The sequence below is a fragment of the Rhinichthys klamathensis genome, unplaced genomic scaffold (assembly GCF_029890125.1).
Source record: "Rhinichthys klamathensis goyatoka isolate OS25496 unplaced genomic scaffold, OSU_Roscu_1.1 h1tg000786l_1, whole genome shotgun sequence".
In the NCBI taxonomy this organism is placed as follows: Eukaryota; Metazoa; Chordata; class Actinopteri; order Cypriniformes; family Leuciscidae; genus Rhinichthys; species Rhinichthys klamathensis.
In genome coordinates, this window is record NW_026607183.1 from 338,666 (window position 1) to 356,497 (window position 17,832).

General features: G+C 41.0%; 1 protein-coding gene across 7 annotated transcripts in view; it reads left to right on the top strand.

The window, feature by feature from the left end:
* LOC130077916 (NACHT, LRR and PYD domains-containing protein 3-like) overlaps positions 1 to 17,832 on the top strand; it is a 36,719-nt gene that overhangs the window by 16,702 nt on the left and 2,185 nt on the right. For 5 of the 7 annotated variants that reach the window (XM_056243333.1, XM_056243332.1, XM_056243329.1 and 2 more), the window contains 4 exons: positions 7,088 to 7,183; positions 8,384 to 10,174; positions 11,035 to 11,208; positions 17,517 to 17,690. In XM_056243333.1, coding sequence (XP_056099308.1) covers positions 7,088 to 7,183; positions 8,384 to 10,174; positions 11,035 to 11,208; positions 17,517 to 17,690 — 2,235 coding nt within the window. The remainder of the gene's footprint in view (positions 1 to 7,087; positions 7,184 to 8,383; positions 10,175 to 11,034; positions 11,209 to 17,516; positions 17,691 to 17,832) is intronic. The other 2 variants (XM_056243330.1, XM_056243334.1) reach the window with 1 other exon arrangement.

Sequence of the window (17,832 nt, forward strand, 5' to 3'; positions counted from 1 at the left end):
CTTCTGCAAGAACCAATGAGGTTCATTCTTGTGTTACGCAGCACGTTTGAGCTTCCGCAAGAAACAATGAGGTTCATTCTCGTGTTACGCAGCACGTTTGAGCTTCAGCAAGAACCAATGAGGTTCATTCTCGTGTTACGCAGCACGTTTGAGCTTCAGCAAGAACCAATGAGGTTCATTCTCATGTTACGCAGCACGTTTGAGCTTCTGCAAGAACCAATGAGGTTCATTCTTGTGTTACGCAGTGCGTTTGAGCTTCTGCAAGAACCAATGAGGTTCATTCTTGTGTTACGCAGCACGTTTGAGCTTCCGCAAGAACCAATGAGGTTCATTCTCGTGTTACGCAGCACGTTTGAGCTTCAGCAAGAACCAATGAGGTTCATTCTTGTGTTACGCAGCACGTTTGAGCTTCAGCAAGAACCAATGAGACTCATTCTCGTGTTACGCAGCACGTTTGAGCTTCAGCAAGAACCATTGAGGTTCATTCTCGTGTTACGCAGCACGTTTGAGCTTCTGCAAGAACCAATGAGGTTCAATTCTTGTGTTACGCAGCACGTTTGAGCTTCAGCAAGAACCAATGAGGTTCATTCTTGTGTTACGCAGCACGTTTGAGCTTCAGCAAGAACCAATGAGACTCATTCTTGTGTTACGCAGCACGTTTGAGCTTTAGCAAGAACCAATGAGGTTCATTCTCGTGTTACGCAGCGCGTTTGAGCTTCAGCAAGAACCAATGAGGTTCCTTCTCGTGTTACGCAGCACGTTTGAGCTTCAGCAAGAACCAATGAGGTGCATTCTCGTGTTACGCAGCAAGTTTGAGCTTCAGCAAGAACCAATGAGGCTCCTTCTCGTGTTACGCAGCACGTTTGAGCTTCAGCAAGATCCAATGAGGTGCATTCTCGTGTTACGCAGCACGTTTGAGCTTCAGCAAGAACCAATGAGGTTCATTCTCGTGTTACGCAGCACGTTTGAGCTTCAGCAAGAACCAATGAGGTGCATTCTCGTGTTACGCAGCACGTTTGAGCTTCAGCAAGAACCAATGAGGTTCATTCTCGTGTTACGCAACCCGTTTGAGCTTCAGCAAGCACCAATGGAAAGAACCAATGAGGTTAATTCTCGCGTGTCAAGCAAGTACAGTTGAGCTTCTATTTATGTTCGCGGACCAATGTTTATGTGTTTATTATGTGAATAAAAGCCTAAATTAAATCTGTTCAGCATATAAAGTGATTGAGTCTCTTCATAAAGTTTGGACTAAACCACTCAATTCATATGGATTAGTTTTAAAATCTCTGTATGAACTTTTTGAAGCAATAAAGTAGTAGTTGCATGTAGTTGCATAGCTGTCAATAAAGGGACAGAAATCTCGCAGATTTCATTTAAAATATCTTAAGTTGTGTTTTAAAGATGAACAAAAGTTGGAACGACATGAGGGTGAGTAATTGATGACAATTTATTTCTTTTTGGGTGAACCCTTTTATATCTATTAACAAGACCTGGGGCCTCATTTATAAAACTTTGCGTAGGATTTGCGTCAGAAGTGGCGTACGGATGAAACATAGGACGTGCGTACGCACAGAAATATTCGGATTTATAAAACCGTGCGCACGCACATCCTACGCATTTTTCCCTTAATAAATCACAATCAATTCTAAATCTAGCGCAGCTTTTGCAGCTTCATGTCACGCCCAAAGTTGCCCATAAATAGTCCGTGAAACGCCCATAAGTTAATATTCATCGATTGCGAAATCATGGCAAACATAGAGAGGAAATCAAAAAAACTTAACTTCACTCAATGTGAAGTAGACGTTATCGTTGGAGAGGTGGAAAAGAGGAGAAAAATGTTGTTTGGAGGGCACAGTGTGGGCATTATAATGCCAAAAAGGCACTTGAGTGGCAAAAGGTTGCAGACGCCGTAAGTGCTGTAGCCTCACAACCTCGGACTGTGGCCGAAATAAAAAAGAAATGACAAGCTACAGATGTCGATTATAATCTACTTGGAAATGGGAAATAGTTCAGCGCAAATGTAATTTCTTGCAGCTTTCTGAATGATTGAGACATACGTCATACGTTATTTTATCAAAAATAAAACAAACTAAAGGCATATGCATGAATACCATGATTCCGTAGCTGATAAAGACATTTTACTATCTATCTATCTATCTATCTATCTATCTATCTATCTATCTATCTATCTATCTATCTATCTATCTATCTCCCTAATTATCTATCTATCTAATTGCATCTATATCTGCTCCGCCTGACGGACACATTGTCGAGAATATCAGTTCTCTCACGAGAGTATCTCTCGTACTGCGTAATAGCTTTACGCTAGGGGAAAAACTCTTTTCCACGAGATATTGAAGCCAAAAATTATCCTTAATTTTTTATTAATGTAAAACGCTTTGCAGCAGCAAGCAGACATAGGCGAAACAGCTCGCGCGCCTATTGGTTGCTCTGCAGCAAATGCAGCAGCCTATCGAGAGAGACTCTGCGTGACGTAATGACCAATGGGGGCAATTCGCGCCCATATCGTCACGTCCCGCCAGAAGGGGCGTGGTCTCACCCTATAAATATGCTCGTTAGGCTGATACAAGCTGATTTTTACCTCTTTAGCGAAGCACACGCATCGCTGGATCCGAAGTGAGAAGCCGCGCCGTCGAAGCAAGCCTTTCAGCGGGACGAGCTCTGGAGTCGCTGGCCTCGCCGCCTTCAACTGCCGTACCTGCTGCGCTTTCCGGCGTTCTATATCCTTTCATACTCTGTGTGTATTTACTCTGTTGAGAGTGTTTGCTCGCTTACTTGACGCGACTCACACTTCTCTCACAAAAAGAGCTGCGTCTTTTTAAAGATGCCTTCCTGTGGCTCGTGCCGCGCCCCGCTCAGCGATGGAGACCGGCACGTCATCTGTGTTTCCTGCCTGGGTGAGGATCACGCGGCTCTCGCGCTCGCTGACGGCGGATGCCCTCATTGCGAGCTTTTGCCCATGGTGACTCTGAGGACTCGCCTGGCATCATTCTCCGAGCCTTCACCGCAGCCCGCCGTGGTGCCGCGCCGCAAGAAGCGCCGCGCCCAGCGCGCTCCCGAGCTTTCTCCAGCCCGCCAAAGCTCGCCGGTTCGCCCGCCAGCTTCGCCGGCTTCGCTCGAGTCGCTCACTGACGGACAACGGCCGCCGCCTGCCGCCGCGTCCATCCACGAGTTTGACGAACCCACCGAGGCGCGTTCTCTTCTGGCATCCGATAGTGAGGATTGGGCGAGCTCCGTGGACCTCCCCTCCGCTAGCGTTTCCCGCCAGACCACTGGTAAGAGAGCCGGCATTGAGACTGAGCTGATGCGTCTGCTCTCTCAGGCCGTGGAAAGCATCGGCCTCGATTGGGAGGCGCCCGCGCAACCGCCGCGCAACAGGCGAGCTCTGTGGACCTCCGCCTTCTGTCCGCGAGTCGTCAAGGAAACGGGCCAGCATCAAGACCGCGAGCCCTAAAACCGCGGCTAGCTTTCTTTACGTTATAAGAAATCTACCCCGCCCCCCATGGGCGTGCGTCACCGGCAAATGAGAAAAGAGTGTGTTTTAGTCCCCGCCGAGGCCGGACTAATCTCCATTTCTTAAACATTTCTCAGCTCCTAGTTTGAGCGGCTGAAAATGTCATTATTGCAGCAATGAGCCTGTTGTATAACACGCACACCTGCATACAAACGCCGACACACACAAAACTGTGATGACACTCTCTTATCTGCTTGCGCTAGTGTAGTTCTCCCTGTGGCCCAGTGGCGGAACCCAAAGCTTTCACGCGAGAGACCCGTGTTCGATCCCGGCTCTCGCAGCAGATAAAAATTTAGTCTCGCCGCGGCCAGACTTCCACCAAAAACTTTTCGCTCGTTCAGTTCCAGAAAATGTGACTGTTCCAGTGTATTTTGCAGTAAACAAGCTGGTACCACGGCCCGCTTGCCTGCACATAAAGGCCGTTTCCACGGCGACCTAGAAAAATCATGTGATCATTGTATTTCTGGTTTTCCGGCCACAGCCGATGGTGTTATAAGTGTAATAAAATGCTCACAGCCCAGTGTTCATTTCTACACACAAACACAGCCCGCCACGGTACAGGGCTCGCACAAATGAAATCGACGCATGTCAATTTAGGCATTAAATGTAGTGAATGTGCCCACAACCCAGTGCCCACAAACACTACCACGGTTTCTGTAAAACGAAACCAACACAAGTCTTCCTAGCCTCCTAGGAAATCGACGGTGTTTCAGTCTCGCCGTGGCCAGACTTCTACTGAAATTTTCGCTCGTTCAGTTCCAGAAAATGTGACTGTTCCAGTGTATTTTGCAGTAAGCAAGCCAGTACCATGCCCGCTTGCCTGCACACAAATGCTGTTCCCACGGCGACCCAGATAAATCACATAAATGGTGTATTTTCTGGTATAAACACAGTGTCTGCGTTACAGCACGCCGGAGCTCTCTTGCCGTCACTATGTCTCGGCCAGAGCCCAGATCTCATTCTACCCCTAGCTATTCATGCGAAAGTGTGGGCACAGCTTCCTGGGGTATCAGAATGGGTGCTGAACACTATAAAAAGAGGCTATTCGCTACAGTTCGCTCGACGTCCCCGCCGTTATACGGCGCGCGTCGAGACGACGGTGGAAAACGAAGTATCTCATCTACTTCGAGCCGAGATAGCGAAACTACTGAGCAAAGGTGCTATAGAACCTTTATCTCAAGCTCAGAGCAAAGGGGGCCTACACAGCAGATATTTTCTGGTACCGAAAAAAGATGGAGGTCTCAGACCCATTTTAGATCTGCGACAGCTGAACAGAGCGCTTGTGAAGCGCCAGTTCAGAATGCTTACGACCAGGAAAATCCTCGCGCAAGTGCGCCACGGGGACTGGACCCCTTCAGTCCCGACGTGGGACCTTTCCACGGTCCTGGAGGCCATGAAAGGCGCCCCGTTCGAGCCAATCCAGCTGGTGGACATGAAACACCTGTCGTTCAAAACAGTGTTTCTCATGGCTCTCGCTTCAGTGAAGCGCATAGGGGACTTACAGGCGCTTTCAGTAAGCGCGTCGTGTATGGAGTTTGGGCCTAATGACTCGAAGGTCATTCTCAAACCAAAGCACGGGTATGTCCCGAAATCCCTCAATACACCGTTCAGGGCCCAGGTAATTTCCCTGTCCGCCCTTCCGGTTCTCAGTGAGGAGGAGGATGCGAGTCTCCTTTGCCCCGTCAGGGCATTGAGAGCTTATGTGTCACGCTCGTCTGTTTTCAGACAGACGGAGCAGCTTTTTGTTTTGCGGGCGTTCCAAGGGACTCGCCGCCTCAAAACAGAGCCTATCCAGATGGATAGTGGATGCCATTGCGCTCGCTTACTCTGCGAAGGGCCTACAGTGCCCCTTGGGTGTCAGGGCGCACTCCACGAGAGGCGTGGCCTCTTCGTGGGCGTGGTCGAGCGGGGTTTCCCTGCAAGATATCTGTACGGCCGCGGGCTGGGCCTCGCCGTCTACATTTATAAAATACTATAACCTGGAGGTACCCGCCTTACAAGCTAAGCTTTTGGCGGTCTAAAATTCAGTGCTATCTGCCCCGCTGTGCGGCCCAGATGCTGAGTTTACTGCAGCCCCATGAGTGTTGACACACGTATGGCCACCCAGATCAGGCTGAAAGCTTTCACCCTGGCTGCGCGTTTTATTGTCATATAATAGCCCCGCTGGGTGCTTTTTTATAGGGAATGACGCTTCCAGCCTCTCTTCCTCCACTCTATGTGAGTTTATGGTGATTATGCACTACATGAGCCCTGGGCTTCGGCCCCCGGGACTTTGGTGTTGGATCCCTGTACGCACGGCGTGTTGCATTGTGTTCCCCTAGCGTAAAGCTATTACGCAGTACGAGAGATACTCTCGTAAGAGAACGTACTCGGTTACTAACGTAACCTCGGTTCTCTCTAGAGAGGGAACGAGTACTGCGTATCTTGCCGTGCTTGGAATACGCTCTGGTTCGCTTCAGTGATAAAAACCAGCTTGTATCAGCCTAACGAGCATATTTATAGGGTGAGACCACGCCCCTTCTGGCGGGACGTGACGATATGGGCGCGAATTGCCCCCATTTGTCATTACGTCACGCAGAGTCTCTCTCGATAGGCTGCTGCATTTGCTGCAGAGCAACCAATAGGCGCGCGAGCTGTTTCGCCTATGTCTGCTTGCTGCTGCAAAGTGTTTTACATTAATAAAAAATTAAGGATAATTTTTGGCTTCAATATCTCGTGGAAAAGAGTTTTTCCTCTAGCGTAAAGCTATTACGCAGTACTCGTTCCCTCTCTAGAGAGAACCGAGGTTACGTTAGTAACCGAGTACGTTTTGTACATTATTTCGTTCTGTTTACCATCTTATTTATGAGGATGAATTGTATAACATGCCAATATTATTGCAGAACATATTTCACTTTTCTTTTTGCAAATATGTGTTAATTTGCATTTCTGTTGCAGATCGATCAAACGGGTGTTCGTGTAGGCTGTTAATTGTAATACTTGCTTTGTGAAGTCTTCGTGTTATTTATGAGAGGCAGTATTGCCATTACACAACGGTCTACAGTTTCACACACTTTCACGTGTTTCTTCCATCTGCTGACGGTGTCGCCATTTCTCATTTCACCCGTTTTTGTGCGTACGCCTGGGTCAGAGCTTGCGTGAAGGACCGCACATTTTACCGTCAAGTTTGCTTTTTATAAATACCAATTATTGCGTAGAGAGCGGCGTACGCCTTCTTTTGTGCGTACGCAACGTTTATAAATGAGGCCCCAGATCATTAAGTAATCATTTAATGGATCAACTCAAGCTTAAAAATACTTTTCTTGAGCCCAGGTAAATGATCATGATCAAACCCCCTTTTAGCTAGTTTTAAAGACTTTGTTGGTCTTTAGTTTTATGTAATAAAATTAAAACCTCCTTCCTTCACTTTTTAGTTTTTAAATTTATTTTTACATTATACAATTGCTCACTTATTTTATTAATATTAACTTTTCTCTCACAATTGCAACTACCTAATTGTGCCACACTTAAATCTGAACGGGAAGCTACTGAATTAATGCTGTTTCTCTGAAGCTCAGTGCAGATGGGGAGATCTTCTCCATGTCCCAGCCATAATTTCATGAGCAGTGAACATTCAATGGATAAACCACCGGATTTAAAAGAATCTAGGTAATATATTTATATTAAAAAATGTTTTGCTTCGCTCTCTATCACTCTTTGGGTTTTTAGTTTGCTGTAACGTCATGCAAAACAATACGATTTTAAAAAGAGATTTAAAAAGGCCTTTATTTTAAAAACTGCAATAAATATGAAGAATCATGGAAGATTGGTAGAAACCTCAGTTTTTTTTCATGCCAAGAGTTCAAAAGATAACACCAATTCAATTTTATGAGAAAAAAAAGGATTATGGATTCTCGATTTGTGATGCGGCTGCAAGCTATAACGCACATAAGTGCTCTTTTTATGCGTTTATTAGAGGTTGAATTCAAATCAAATACCAAACCACCCATACTACTTCTGAATAGGATACCTACTTCATAAATTGTATGAAAATTATGGAAATACATGGTTCAGATCACTCAAAACATATATGAAAATGGTCAGTATATGGTCAGTAAGGAAGTTTGGCTTTGGTACTGAGTTTGGTACTGCGCCCAAATAAAATCTCACTGAAAGCTCATTTTTTGAGATCTCAACCTAACATTTGGAACACAACTTGTTCAGATTTTTGGCTTTCATTTTCTTGCAGTTTTAGAGTAAAATATATTTTGTAATATATATAAATGGTAAATGGACTGCATTTATATAGCGCTTTCACAGACCCAATGGCCACCAAAGCGCTTTACATAAAGGGTTAAAGGGTTAAAAAATATATTTTATCTTTCATTTTGAATTTATATCTCACGCTTGTGAATGTTTCACATTTGGGACTATTAAATTGTTACATCTCTGTTTCTCTGAAGCTCATTGCAGATGGGGAGATCTTCTCTTCTCCATGTCCCAGGAGTCCACGAGGAGTGATCAGTCAATGAATAAACCATTGAATTTAAAAGAATCCAGGTAAAACCCTCCTTTATATATCTTTTCAGTCTTTAGTTCTACCATGAGAGAAAAAAAAAGGGATTCTCAAAAAAGATGATTTCACAGACATGTTTTCAGCTGTAGTTTACTATTTATTGTTTGCAGTCCCTTTTAATCGGTTTATTTTTCTTTAGTTTACATTTTAAGTATTAAAAGTATCAATGTACAAGTATTATAAATCTCCTAATTAAATAATTGTATATATATTAAAGTAAGTAAATGGTCTGTTCTGTGAGTAATGGTTTAAAATGAATTTAAAGAATAACAGGTTTTATTTTGGATTTCCAGTAATGCCTCACTCCTTGATAAAATCCGAGATGCATTCCAATCAAAAATGAGGAGCAGTTTTCAGTGTTTGCATGAAGGGATATCAAAAAACAGTGCCCCCATACCTCTCAATGAGATTTACACTGAGCTCTACATCACAGAATATGGAGGTGGAGAGATCAATAATGAACATGAGATCAGATGGATTGAAAAAGCTTCCAGGAAAGCCACAATGGAGGACACCACAATCAACTGCAATGACATCTTCAAACCCTTACCTGGACAAAACCAACCCATCAGAGCTGTGCTGACCAAAGGAGTCGCTGGCATTGGAAAAACAGTCTCTGTGCAGAAGTTTATTCTAGACTGGGCTGAAGGGAAAGTGAATCAGGACGTCTACCTCATATTTCCACTTCCTTTCAGAGAGCTCAATTTGAAAAAGGACAAACTCAGTCTTTCAGATCTTCTCCATGTTTTTTTCCCTGAAACTATGGAAATGGACATTTTCAGTGATACATATAAAGTGTTGTTCATCTTTGATGGTTTGGACGAGTGCCGGTTTCACTTAAATTTTCACAGCAATGAGAATCTACGTGATGCAACCAAAGAGACATCAGTAGACCTGCTGCTGACGAACCTCATTTTGGGGAATCTGCTTCCCTCTGCTCTCATCTGGATCACCTCCAGACCAGCAGCAGCTGATCTCATCCCCTCTGAGTGTGTTGATCGAGTGACAGAGGTACGAGGCTTCAATGACCCACAGAAGGAGGAATACTTCAGGAAGAGAATCACTGATCAGAGTCTGGCCAATAAAATCATCTCACACCTGAAGTCATCGAGGAGCCTCTACATCATGTGCCACATCCCAGTGTTCTGCTGGATCTCAGCCACTGTTCTAGAGAAGATGTTGAGTGGAGCAGAGAGTGGAGAGATTCCCAAGACTCTCACGCAAATGTACACACACTTCCTGATCCTTCAGACCAACATCAAACATGAGAAGTACTATGAGAAGAAATTAAAAGCTGAGGACATGGTTTTCAAACTGGGTAAACTAGCTTTTCAGCAGCTCGAGAAACATAATCTGATCTTCTATGAGGAAGATCTTAGAGAATTTGGCATTAACGTGCAAGAAGCTGCTGTGTACTCAGGATTGTGCACTCAGATCTTCAGAGAAGAATCAGGCCTGTTTCAGGGGAAAGTCTACTGCTTTGTTCATCTGAGCATTCAGGAACATCTAGCAGCGTTATATGTGTACCTCTCCTTTGTGAATCAAAACACAAATGAATTAGACCAACCAAGTCTTCTACTCAAAGGTCTGCTTTGTGCTGCACAGGGTTCAATATTTTACCTCCATCAGACAGCTGTGAAGAAAGCTCTGCAGAGTACCACTGGACATCTGGACCTTTTCCTTCGCTTCCTTCTGGGCTTCTCACTGGAGTCCAATCAGACTCTCTTAGGAGAGCTACTGAAACAGACAGAAGGCAGCTCTGACAACAAAGAGCGAATAGTTAGGTTCATAAAGGGGAAGATCAAAGAGAATCCTTCTCCAGAGAAATCGATCAATCTGTTCCACTGCCTGAGTGAACTGAATGATCATTCCCTAGTGGAGGAAATCCAGCATTATCTAAAATCAGGGTCAAGAATAAATACAACACTGACAGCCTCGCAATGGTCAGCAATGGTCTATGTATTGCTAACCTCAGGGCAAAAACTAGATGTGTTTGATTTAAATGAATACGTTGGGACACATGTCTTGCCAGATGAAAGTCTTCAAAGGCTACAGCCGGTGCTTGAAGCATCCAGAACTGCAATGTAAGTCATACTGGTAGTAATTAAGTTATATATATATATATATATATATATATATATATATATATATATATATATATATATATATATATACTACCATTCAAAAGTTTGGGGTCAGTGAGAATTTTATTTTTATTTTTTGGAGGAAAGAAATCAATACTTTTATTTATCAAGGACAGTAAAGACATTTATAATGTTACAAAAGATTCTATTTCAAACAAATGCTGTTCTTTTGAACTTCCTATTCATCAAAGAATCCAAAAAAAAAAAAAACTGTACAACTGACAGACCAACAACTGTTTCAACATTGATAATAATAATAAATGTTTCTTGAGCATCAAATCCTCATATTATACTGATTTGTGAAGGATCATTTGACACTGAAGACACTGACACTGGTGATGCTGAAAATTCAGCTTTGATCACAGGAATAAATTACACTTTACTATATATTCACACAGAAAACAGCTGATTTACACTGGAGTAATATTTAATACTATAACTGATTTTTGTTGTATTTTTAATCAAATAAGCGCAGCCATGGTTAGCAGAAGAGAATTCTTTTAAAAGTATTTCAAATCGTACCGACCCCAAACTTTTGAACGGTAGTGTATATATATATATATATATATATATATATATATATATATATATAATGGAATTGTATTTCTGTTTTGTGTTAAATATGGCAAAAGATTATTCTTGCATTGAGTTATTTCAATGAATTTAGAAGTATTTCGATTATTTTAATTAAAACAGTGTAATCTAAAAGATTCATGTAATTCCAGAGATAATTTACCCAACATTGTCTATACATGCACATGCTGAAATTACTATAAAAAACTCTTTTTTTTTTCTTGCAGACTTTGTGAGCATAACCTGACAAGGAAAGGCTATACAACCTTAGGTTCTGTTCTCAGCTCAAAGACTTGCTGTCTGAAAGAGTTAAACCTGACTAGGAGTACTGTGAATGATTCAGGACTGAAGCTACTCTGTGCTGGACTGGAAAATCCTCATTGTCAGTTGGAGAGGCTGAGGTAAGTTCATCTTTTTGTTTTTGTTTTTTATCCCCATGTTTTTTCCTTTCTTTTCTTATTGGTTTATTCAGCTGTTTATATTAATAAAATGAAATATTGAATTATTACATGTAAGCCCTGTTTTACAGACAAGGTTTAGACTAAACGAGGATTAGGACTTAGTTCAATTAGGACTTTTAAGTATAGCTTTTATAAACATACCTTAGAAAAAAAAAACATTACTGGTGTGCATCTTGAGACAAAACAATGGCACTGATATATTTTAACCTCTTACAATCCTTGCCATTTTTGGGGATTTCCACCTGGATTTGGCCTACCCAAATTAAAAAGCTTCCCATTCCCACATACTTTGGCCTAAATACACAGTTTTGGTGTCATTTTACAGGAAACCCTTTGCAGTTTCATAAAACAGGGCTAAAAGTGATAAACATTTAAGTATATGTTGTCTGAGCTTTAATGAACACAAAAAAGAGGCGCTTTTTGATTTTTAAATTTTAAATTCATTTTTGAAAGTGTATAACTCAGGCCCTGTGGGCTCTAGCAACATGCAGACAAGTATGGCTATTTCCTCTAGATGACAGCAAACACTGGAAAAAATAATTTTTTCTATGATAAAAAATGAAAAAGATATTAAAATAAATCTGAAGGGAGGAATATTACCTTTTTTTATGTAATTTCCACCTACCCAAATCTAAACTCTGCTCATACCCATACTCAGTGGTACATATGCAATATTCCAGTGTAATTTTACTGAAAACCCATTGAAATTATATAAAACACTGCTGAATGTGATAAATATTATAGTATATGTTGTCTGTGCTATAGTAAACAAAAAGAAAAAAATAGGCGCTTTATGATTTTGATCATTTTATTCTTTCAGAAGATACAAGACTTATCATTTGACAAATTATTTGCCTAAAATCTGTGGTCTATTACAATCTAGAACAGGATCCTCATCCTCCAGATTTATGTCATTCATTATATGGGCATCAGTTTTGTCACCTGTGTTGTGCATCACCTCAACATCACCGGCCAGCCTCCTGGAGATGTGATGCCAGCTGTGCCAACACTGTGCCAACAGTGCCACATCTTCAATCTCCAATAGAACCTGAAACAAAGAAATCACTGTTTATACATAGTTTCTGCACTGTAATAATATCCATTTCACAATATCAGAATGTAGATTTACTGAAATGACCATTTTATTCAACTTATGCAAAGTTGGAAACTATTGCGCAATCATACTTACCATATCCAAAACATTTGATATTTATTTTCAGATTATAGTTTATCAGATTGGTTGCTGTGCTTTCACATTTCAAACTAACAATAACTTTATGTTAGTAAAAATGTATATAAACATTGTAAATGCTGAAAATCCATAGGGTGTACGTAACTTACCCAAACGCAGTCTTGAGAATGTGCACTCAAAACTTCTCCAAATCGTCCATTTAGAAACCAGTTGCACTTCCAAAGATCGCTTTTATCAATGCCATTGATGCTTTTATCTTTCTAGATGCAATTATAGAAATCAAAACAGTTCATAAACTATAATAACACACGCGAACTCGCAGATATTTCACTTTCGGTCAACAGAGTGGACATCGAAGCAGGAATGTGATACTTTTATCTGTCACCTCTGTTTGATTTTATTTCACTGCGCGATTATTTTGAAGATATTTCGATCTATGATTGTCTCACAATGTAATAACCTACATTGACAAATTCCTTAGAATGAGAGCTTTATTGTAATATATGACTTGACTGTTTTGTGAAATATATAAAAAATAAATATTTGTAGAAAGATTTCTTCGCAATCATAAAGCGGAAATATTTGCCTGGGACCAATGCATATTTAAGCTAGGGGTGTCCCCGACTAAGGATTTTCATAGTCGAATCAGATTCGTCAAGTCCTGCCTATAGTCGACTAATAGTCGAATCATGTGTGCAGTGTTGGGGAGGGGGCGGGGCTTTAACATTTTAAAGCCGCGATCTACAGAACATCACACAAAGATATAGAAGAAAATGTATAAAAACATTTTGGATCAATAAAACTAAGAAATAACATAAATAACTGCAGAAAGGCCACACTGCAGATAGGATTTGCATTTCACATGCAAATCAAATTAAATCGGCTGAATTGCCTGTACGAGCATGCTCTAAGTAAGCCTACAGTGCAATATCCAGGGTTCTCAAGTCTCACGCATTGGCCGTGAGACACACGCAATTCAACCAGTTCACACGCTCACACGCCACACCGTGTATTTCTCACGCTGAAAAGGCAATACCAACCAAGTTGTCCTGCAAGCTTTATATATAACGTTGTATACGAGGCGCATGCACACAAAGATAAGTTTCCTGCCGCCAGCGCGTCCACATCTCGGCCAGATTGCGTTCGTTACTAGGCAACTTATAGACGCGCGAAGTCCGCGAACACACACGGAAGTTCAGCCACCGCGACATCGCGCGAACACACGTCGTGATGGAGAAAGTAATTTGGAAGAAAGCTCGCCTAACATTTTTAGACTAGAACATTTAATATATAGCCCATCGTATACATTATTGATGCAGTCAAAAACTCTACAACTGCTTTGCAACCAGGCCAAAAGCTTTGGCTCGGTTTGGCTAAGGAAATGTTATTGGGTATGGGAAGGAATGAAGATGTATTTCTTTAGTTTATTTTAAATTCTATATTATACTGTATTAATAGTATTTCTAGTTACATTAAGGCTAAAGCAGAGTGCTCTTGATAATATTGTATATCCTGTCAAAACATACATTAGCCTAATCATTGCCATTGCATTTGTATTTTTCAAAGATGTCAGGGAAAAATGCAAAAATATTTGTTTTTCCAAACATTGGAGCAATTTGTTATATATTTATAGCCTAATTTTGAAATATAACATTAAAGAGTAGGCCTATATTTGATGTGATGAATTGCTCTGTCATTTATCAGATTTACCAATTGTTATAATTTAAATTTTTGCTGGTTAATTATGAACAATGGGTAAAATTGGGGGCGGGGATAGGCGGGGGCGGGGCTCCATTTAGGCTCCTCCCCTAACCGCATGTGATCTCACTCCAAGCTTTTAATAAAACTTGAGAACCCTGGCAATATCGATGCACTGAAAAATAATCAACAATTAAGAACACAATATACATTTATAATAAATAAAAATACAAAACGAAATAAGTCAGAATCAAGTCACAAGAAGCAGAACAAATGTGTGCAAATGCCTAAAGTGCAAGGGAACAAATATTCAAAACACAAGTCACAAATAGTTAAATTAGATCACCCTGAGTGATCAATTAATAAAATAAAAATAAAGACATTATTGAAAATAACGAAAGTATGGCCAGTATTGTCAACGTTGTCTTTTTAACTGCAGAAACAACAATAAACGCTAAACTGGAGCGGCAGTCTTTTTAGCTAAACGTGTTCACAGTATCCAAAAATCAAATTAGAACCGGCTGAAATGTTTTGAAATCACTTGTACCCATTCCTGATCGAAAAAACTAAATCCAGTCTTTCACTCGGCCTGTGTCCGTTTCAGTCTTTTCAAATTGTGTGCGCAGATAAAATACATTCTAAAATGCTTAAAGTCCCACTCCGATCATATTTTGAGCTATTTTTAAACATTCCCAGTGGTCTTTAAATTATGATTATGCCATTTTTAGCCAAAATCACAAAACCTGTGCCGTTTTCTGGGACTTCGCTTCAGCAGAGCGGCAGTAGCTCATTAGCAATTCGCCTCTGCGTTGTGGGCGGAGCCGTTGGCACGGAGACGACCCTCCCCCTGCCCGTTGCTGAGAGCTCTGTCTCTCCCGCTAGCTTACACCCCCAATACCGGTGGGGCAACAGTATTATATACACGTTAATTATTATTATCCGAAGTTAATCAAAGTTATCACCGATCACCGATCATTATTTCACTCCAAGACGTCGCGTGTGGAGACGCCCAGTGTTACTACGTCACAACTCCAGTCTATTTTAGCCGGCATTTTAGCGTCTGCTACTGATTCACAGCCATTTGAATGTAGAAATACAACTTTGAGCTTATTTTTCTCAAGATATGTCCTCTAACATCAGAAAAATGCCACAAGAACATGTTAACACCTAGAAAAACATTATTTTCATCGGAGTGGGTCTTTAACGTGAAAAACGCTTAACGACTTTGTCCTAAAACTGTTATATTAAAAGATCAAATTCTGTACACACCTTATTAATAAAGCATATAGCCTACAGAAAAGCAGATGAGCCCAGAATATGAATATGCGTTTTATTATAGGCTACGACTACGTTAAGCATTTTCCTCCCATAGAAAACCGTTAAAGAAAAAGCTTTACGTGACTTTCTATCTGAGAAACGCGTTGCGTTCATATTCTGGGTTCATCTGCTTATCTGCACATGGAATGGTTTCTTAAGGTGTGTAGCCTACTGTGTACATACATTAAGCACGTAAAAGTGCCATTTAAGCGTTTTAAAAGCTTTTAAGCGTTTTAGAACGTCCCGAGGAAAACCAACCTGTTAACGTTGGCCGGCAGAAGTGCGATCATGGTTTTCCTGATGCTAAATCCAGCCTTGGAGAATATCCTTTCTGATGGTGTGCATCTTTAGATTTTCTTATTCCAGACATTTTTAAAGATTTAAATCCCTGCCGACAAGACGCTCCTCTGTTGGCCACGGATCGAAAGTGAAACTTAAATCTGTCACGGGGTGTTTGGATTTATTCACGCTGCACGCACGTTAAAAAATATTTATTAAAAGCTTCTTTCTTTGCACATTTTTATTGACAGCATTATCATAATAGGCTGTATATTAACGTATTGACAGAAAACCAGTAGTTCTATGTGAAATCAGACATTGAGCACACTCAGCCAAAATGACATAATCCTCGTTTAACCCTTTAGGCGCCAGAGGTTTTTTCCTAAAACGTTCGATTTTGACATCATAATTTCTAAAGGCTATATCTTAAAAGTGATAAAAGATAGAGACTTTCTGTAAATTAGAGAAATATTAAGGAAGACCCAAAGTTTATGTAGGGATTACATTTTCCCATCGAATTTGCATATTATGACATCATATGGTGGTCATATCTTGTATTATAGAATTTTCATGAAAAGTCACATGTTTAAATGATAAAATGCAGCACTTCTTTTCCCCCAAAATGTCCATCACCTTCTGTATGTTATATTGCACAATACTGAATGCTCAGGTATATAGTAAGTAGTAAACAAACTGTGTAAATCATTACTAATAAATGGTAGAAACAAACCGAATGCATGTAGTGATTGGCCTTTTGCTGTAGAGATTTTCCATTTACTAAATACAGTAGGCACTCTGATTCCATGTATGGGGCAAATATATTTTATTCATATGACATACAAACACAAGTAGACACGACCTGTTTAGTTCAAACGCTCACTCGCCATGGCAAGGCACAGATCATGAGTGAGATGATACGAGCAGCGCGCCCAGATCTGCCTCGCGCGAGCGCGCCGAGTGTGCACAGCTCGGACTGCTGTCATTGTCATTGCGACTCCTGACCCTGCCTCCACGTTGTCTCCTAACTCTCCTATGAATACTTCGACCTCGTCTAACATACCCAGTGGCATTAGACAAAGTCTCCACCACAATACTGTCGCCGCGATTGCGGAGAGGATCTGATAACATGGCTCACTCGCACACTAGCTCCGCTTTTGATCGCACTGATTCAATGCGCTCTAATTCGAACATTTTGTATAGAAACATGACGTTTTTTTGATTTGGGGATGAAGTATGACATGTCTGCCATCCAGTGGAAGGGAGGACGAACGAAATTTGACACCCAATTTGACAAAATCGGCCGTTTTATTCAGAGCCGCATCTCGTCGAGTAAACTCGACCGTGGCGCCTAGAGGGTTAATAACACATCTGCGAAGATTCGACCGTGAGATTGGTAGTCGAATCAGGCTCCTCCTATCGAAGCATCGAATCTTCGACTATTCGGGGTCACCCCTAATTTAAGCTAATATTTCATTTGATATGTATCATAAAGTGATGGTATTCTTTGTAAAGTATATTCTAAGCTTTCAAATGATACCAAGAATTGGGTGATACCTTATAGGGAAGCCTATAAAAAGAACGTACGAACATCATAACAAAGATTTTTTGTCCCGGTACCGGGATCGTGGATTTTATACAGTATCAGTGCAAATTGCTTTCAGCTAAATCAGCTCGAACATGCATTTTAGTCTGGGACTAGGCTTAAGCCTTGTCTGTGAAACCAGGAGGTAACGTTAAAGTCTTAAACTTATTTTTTATGCAGGCTGGAGTTTTGTAGTGTTTCTGATAAAGGTTGCACTTTTCTGGCTTTGGCTCTGAGATTAAACCCCTCACATTTGAAAGAGCTGGATCTGTCCGGAAATAAACTCAGTAACTCTGGATTGAAGAATCTTTCTGCTGAATTGCAGAATCCTCACTGTAAACTAGAGAAACTGTGGTGAGATAACTTCTCGAATTATCCTCACTAAAACATTACATTACGTGAAATTACTAACTGTACCTTTAGCTAAGGAATAGCATATATATATATATTTTTTTTTTTTTTTTTTTTTTTTTTTGTCCTTTAACCTATTTTCTCT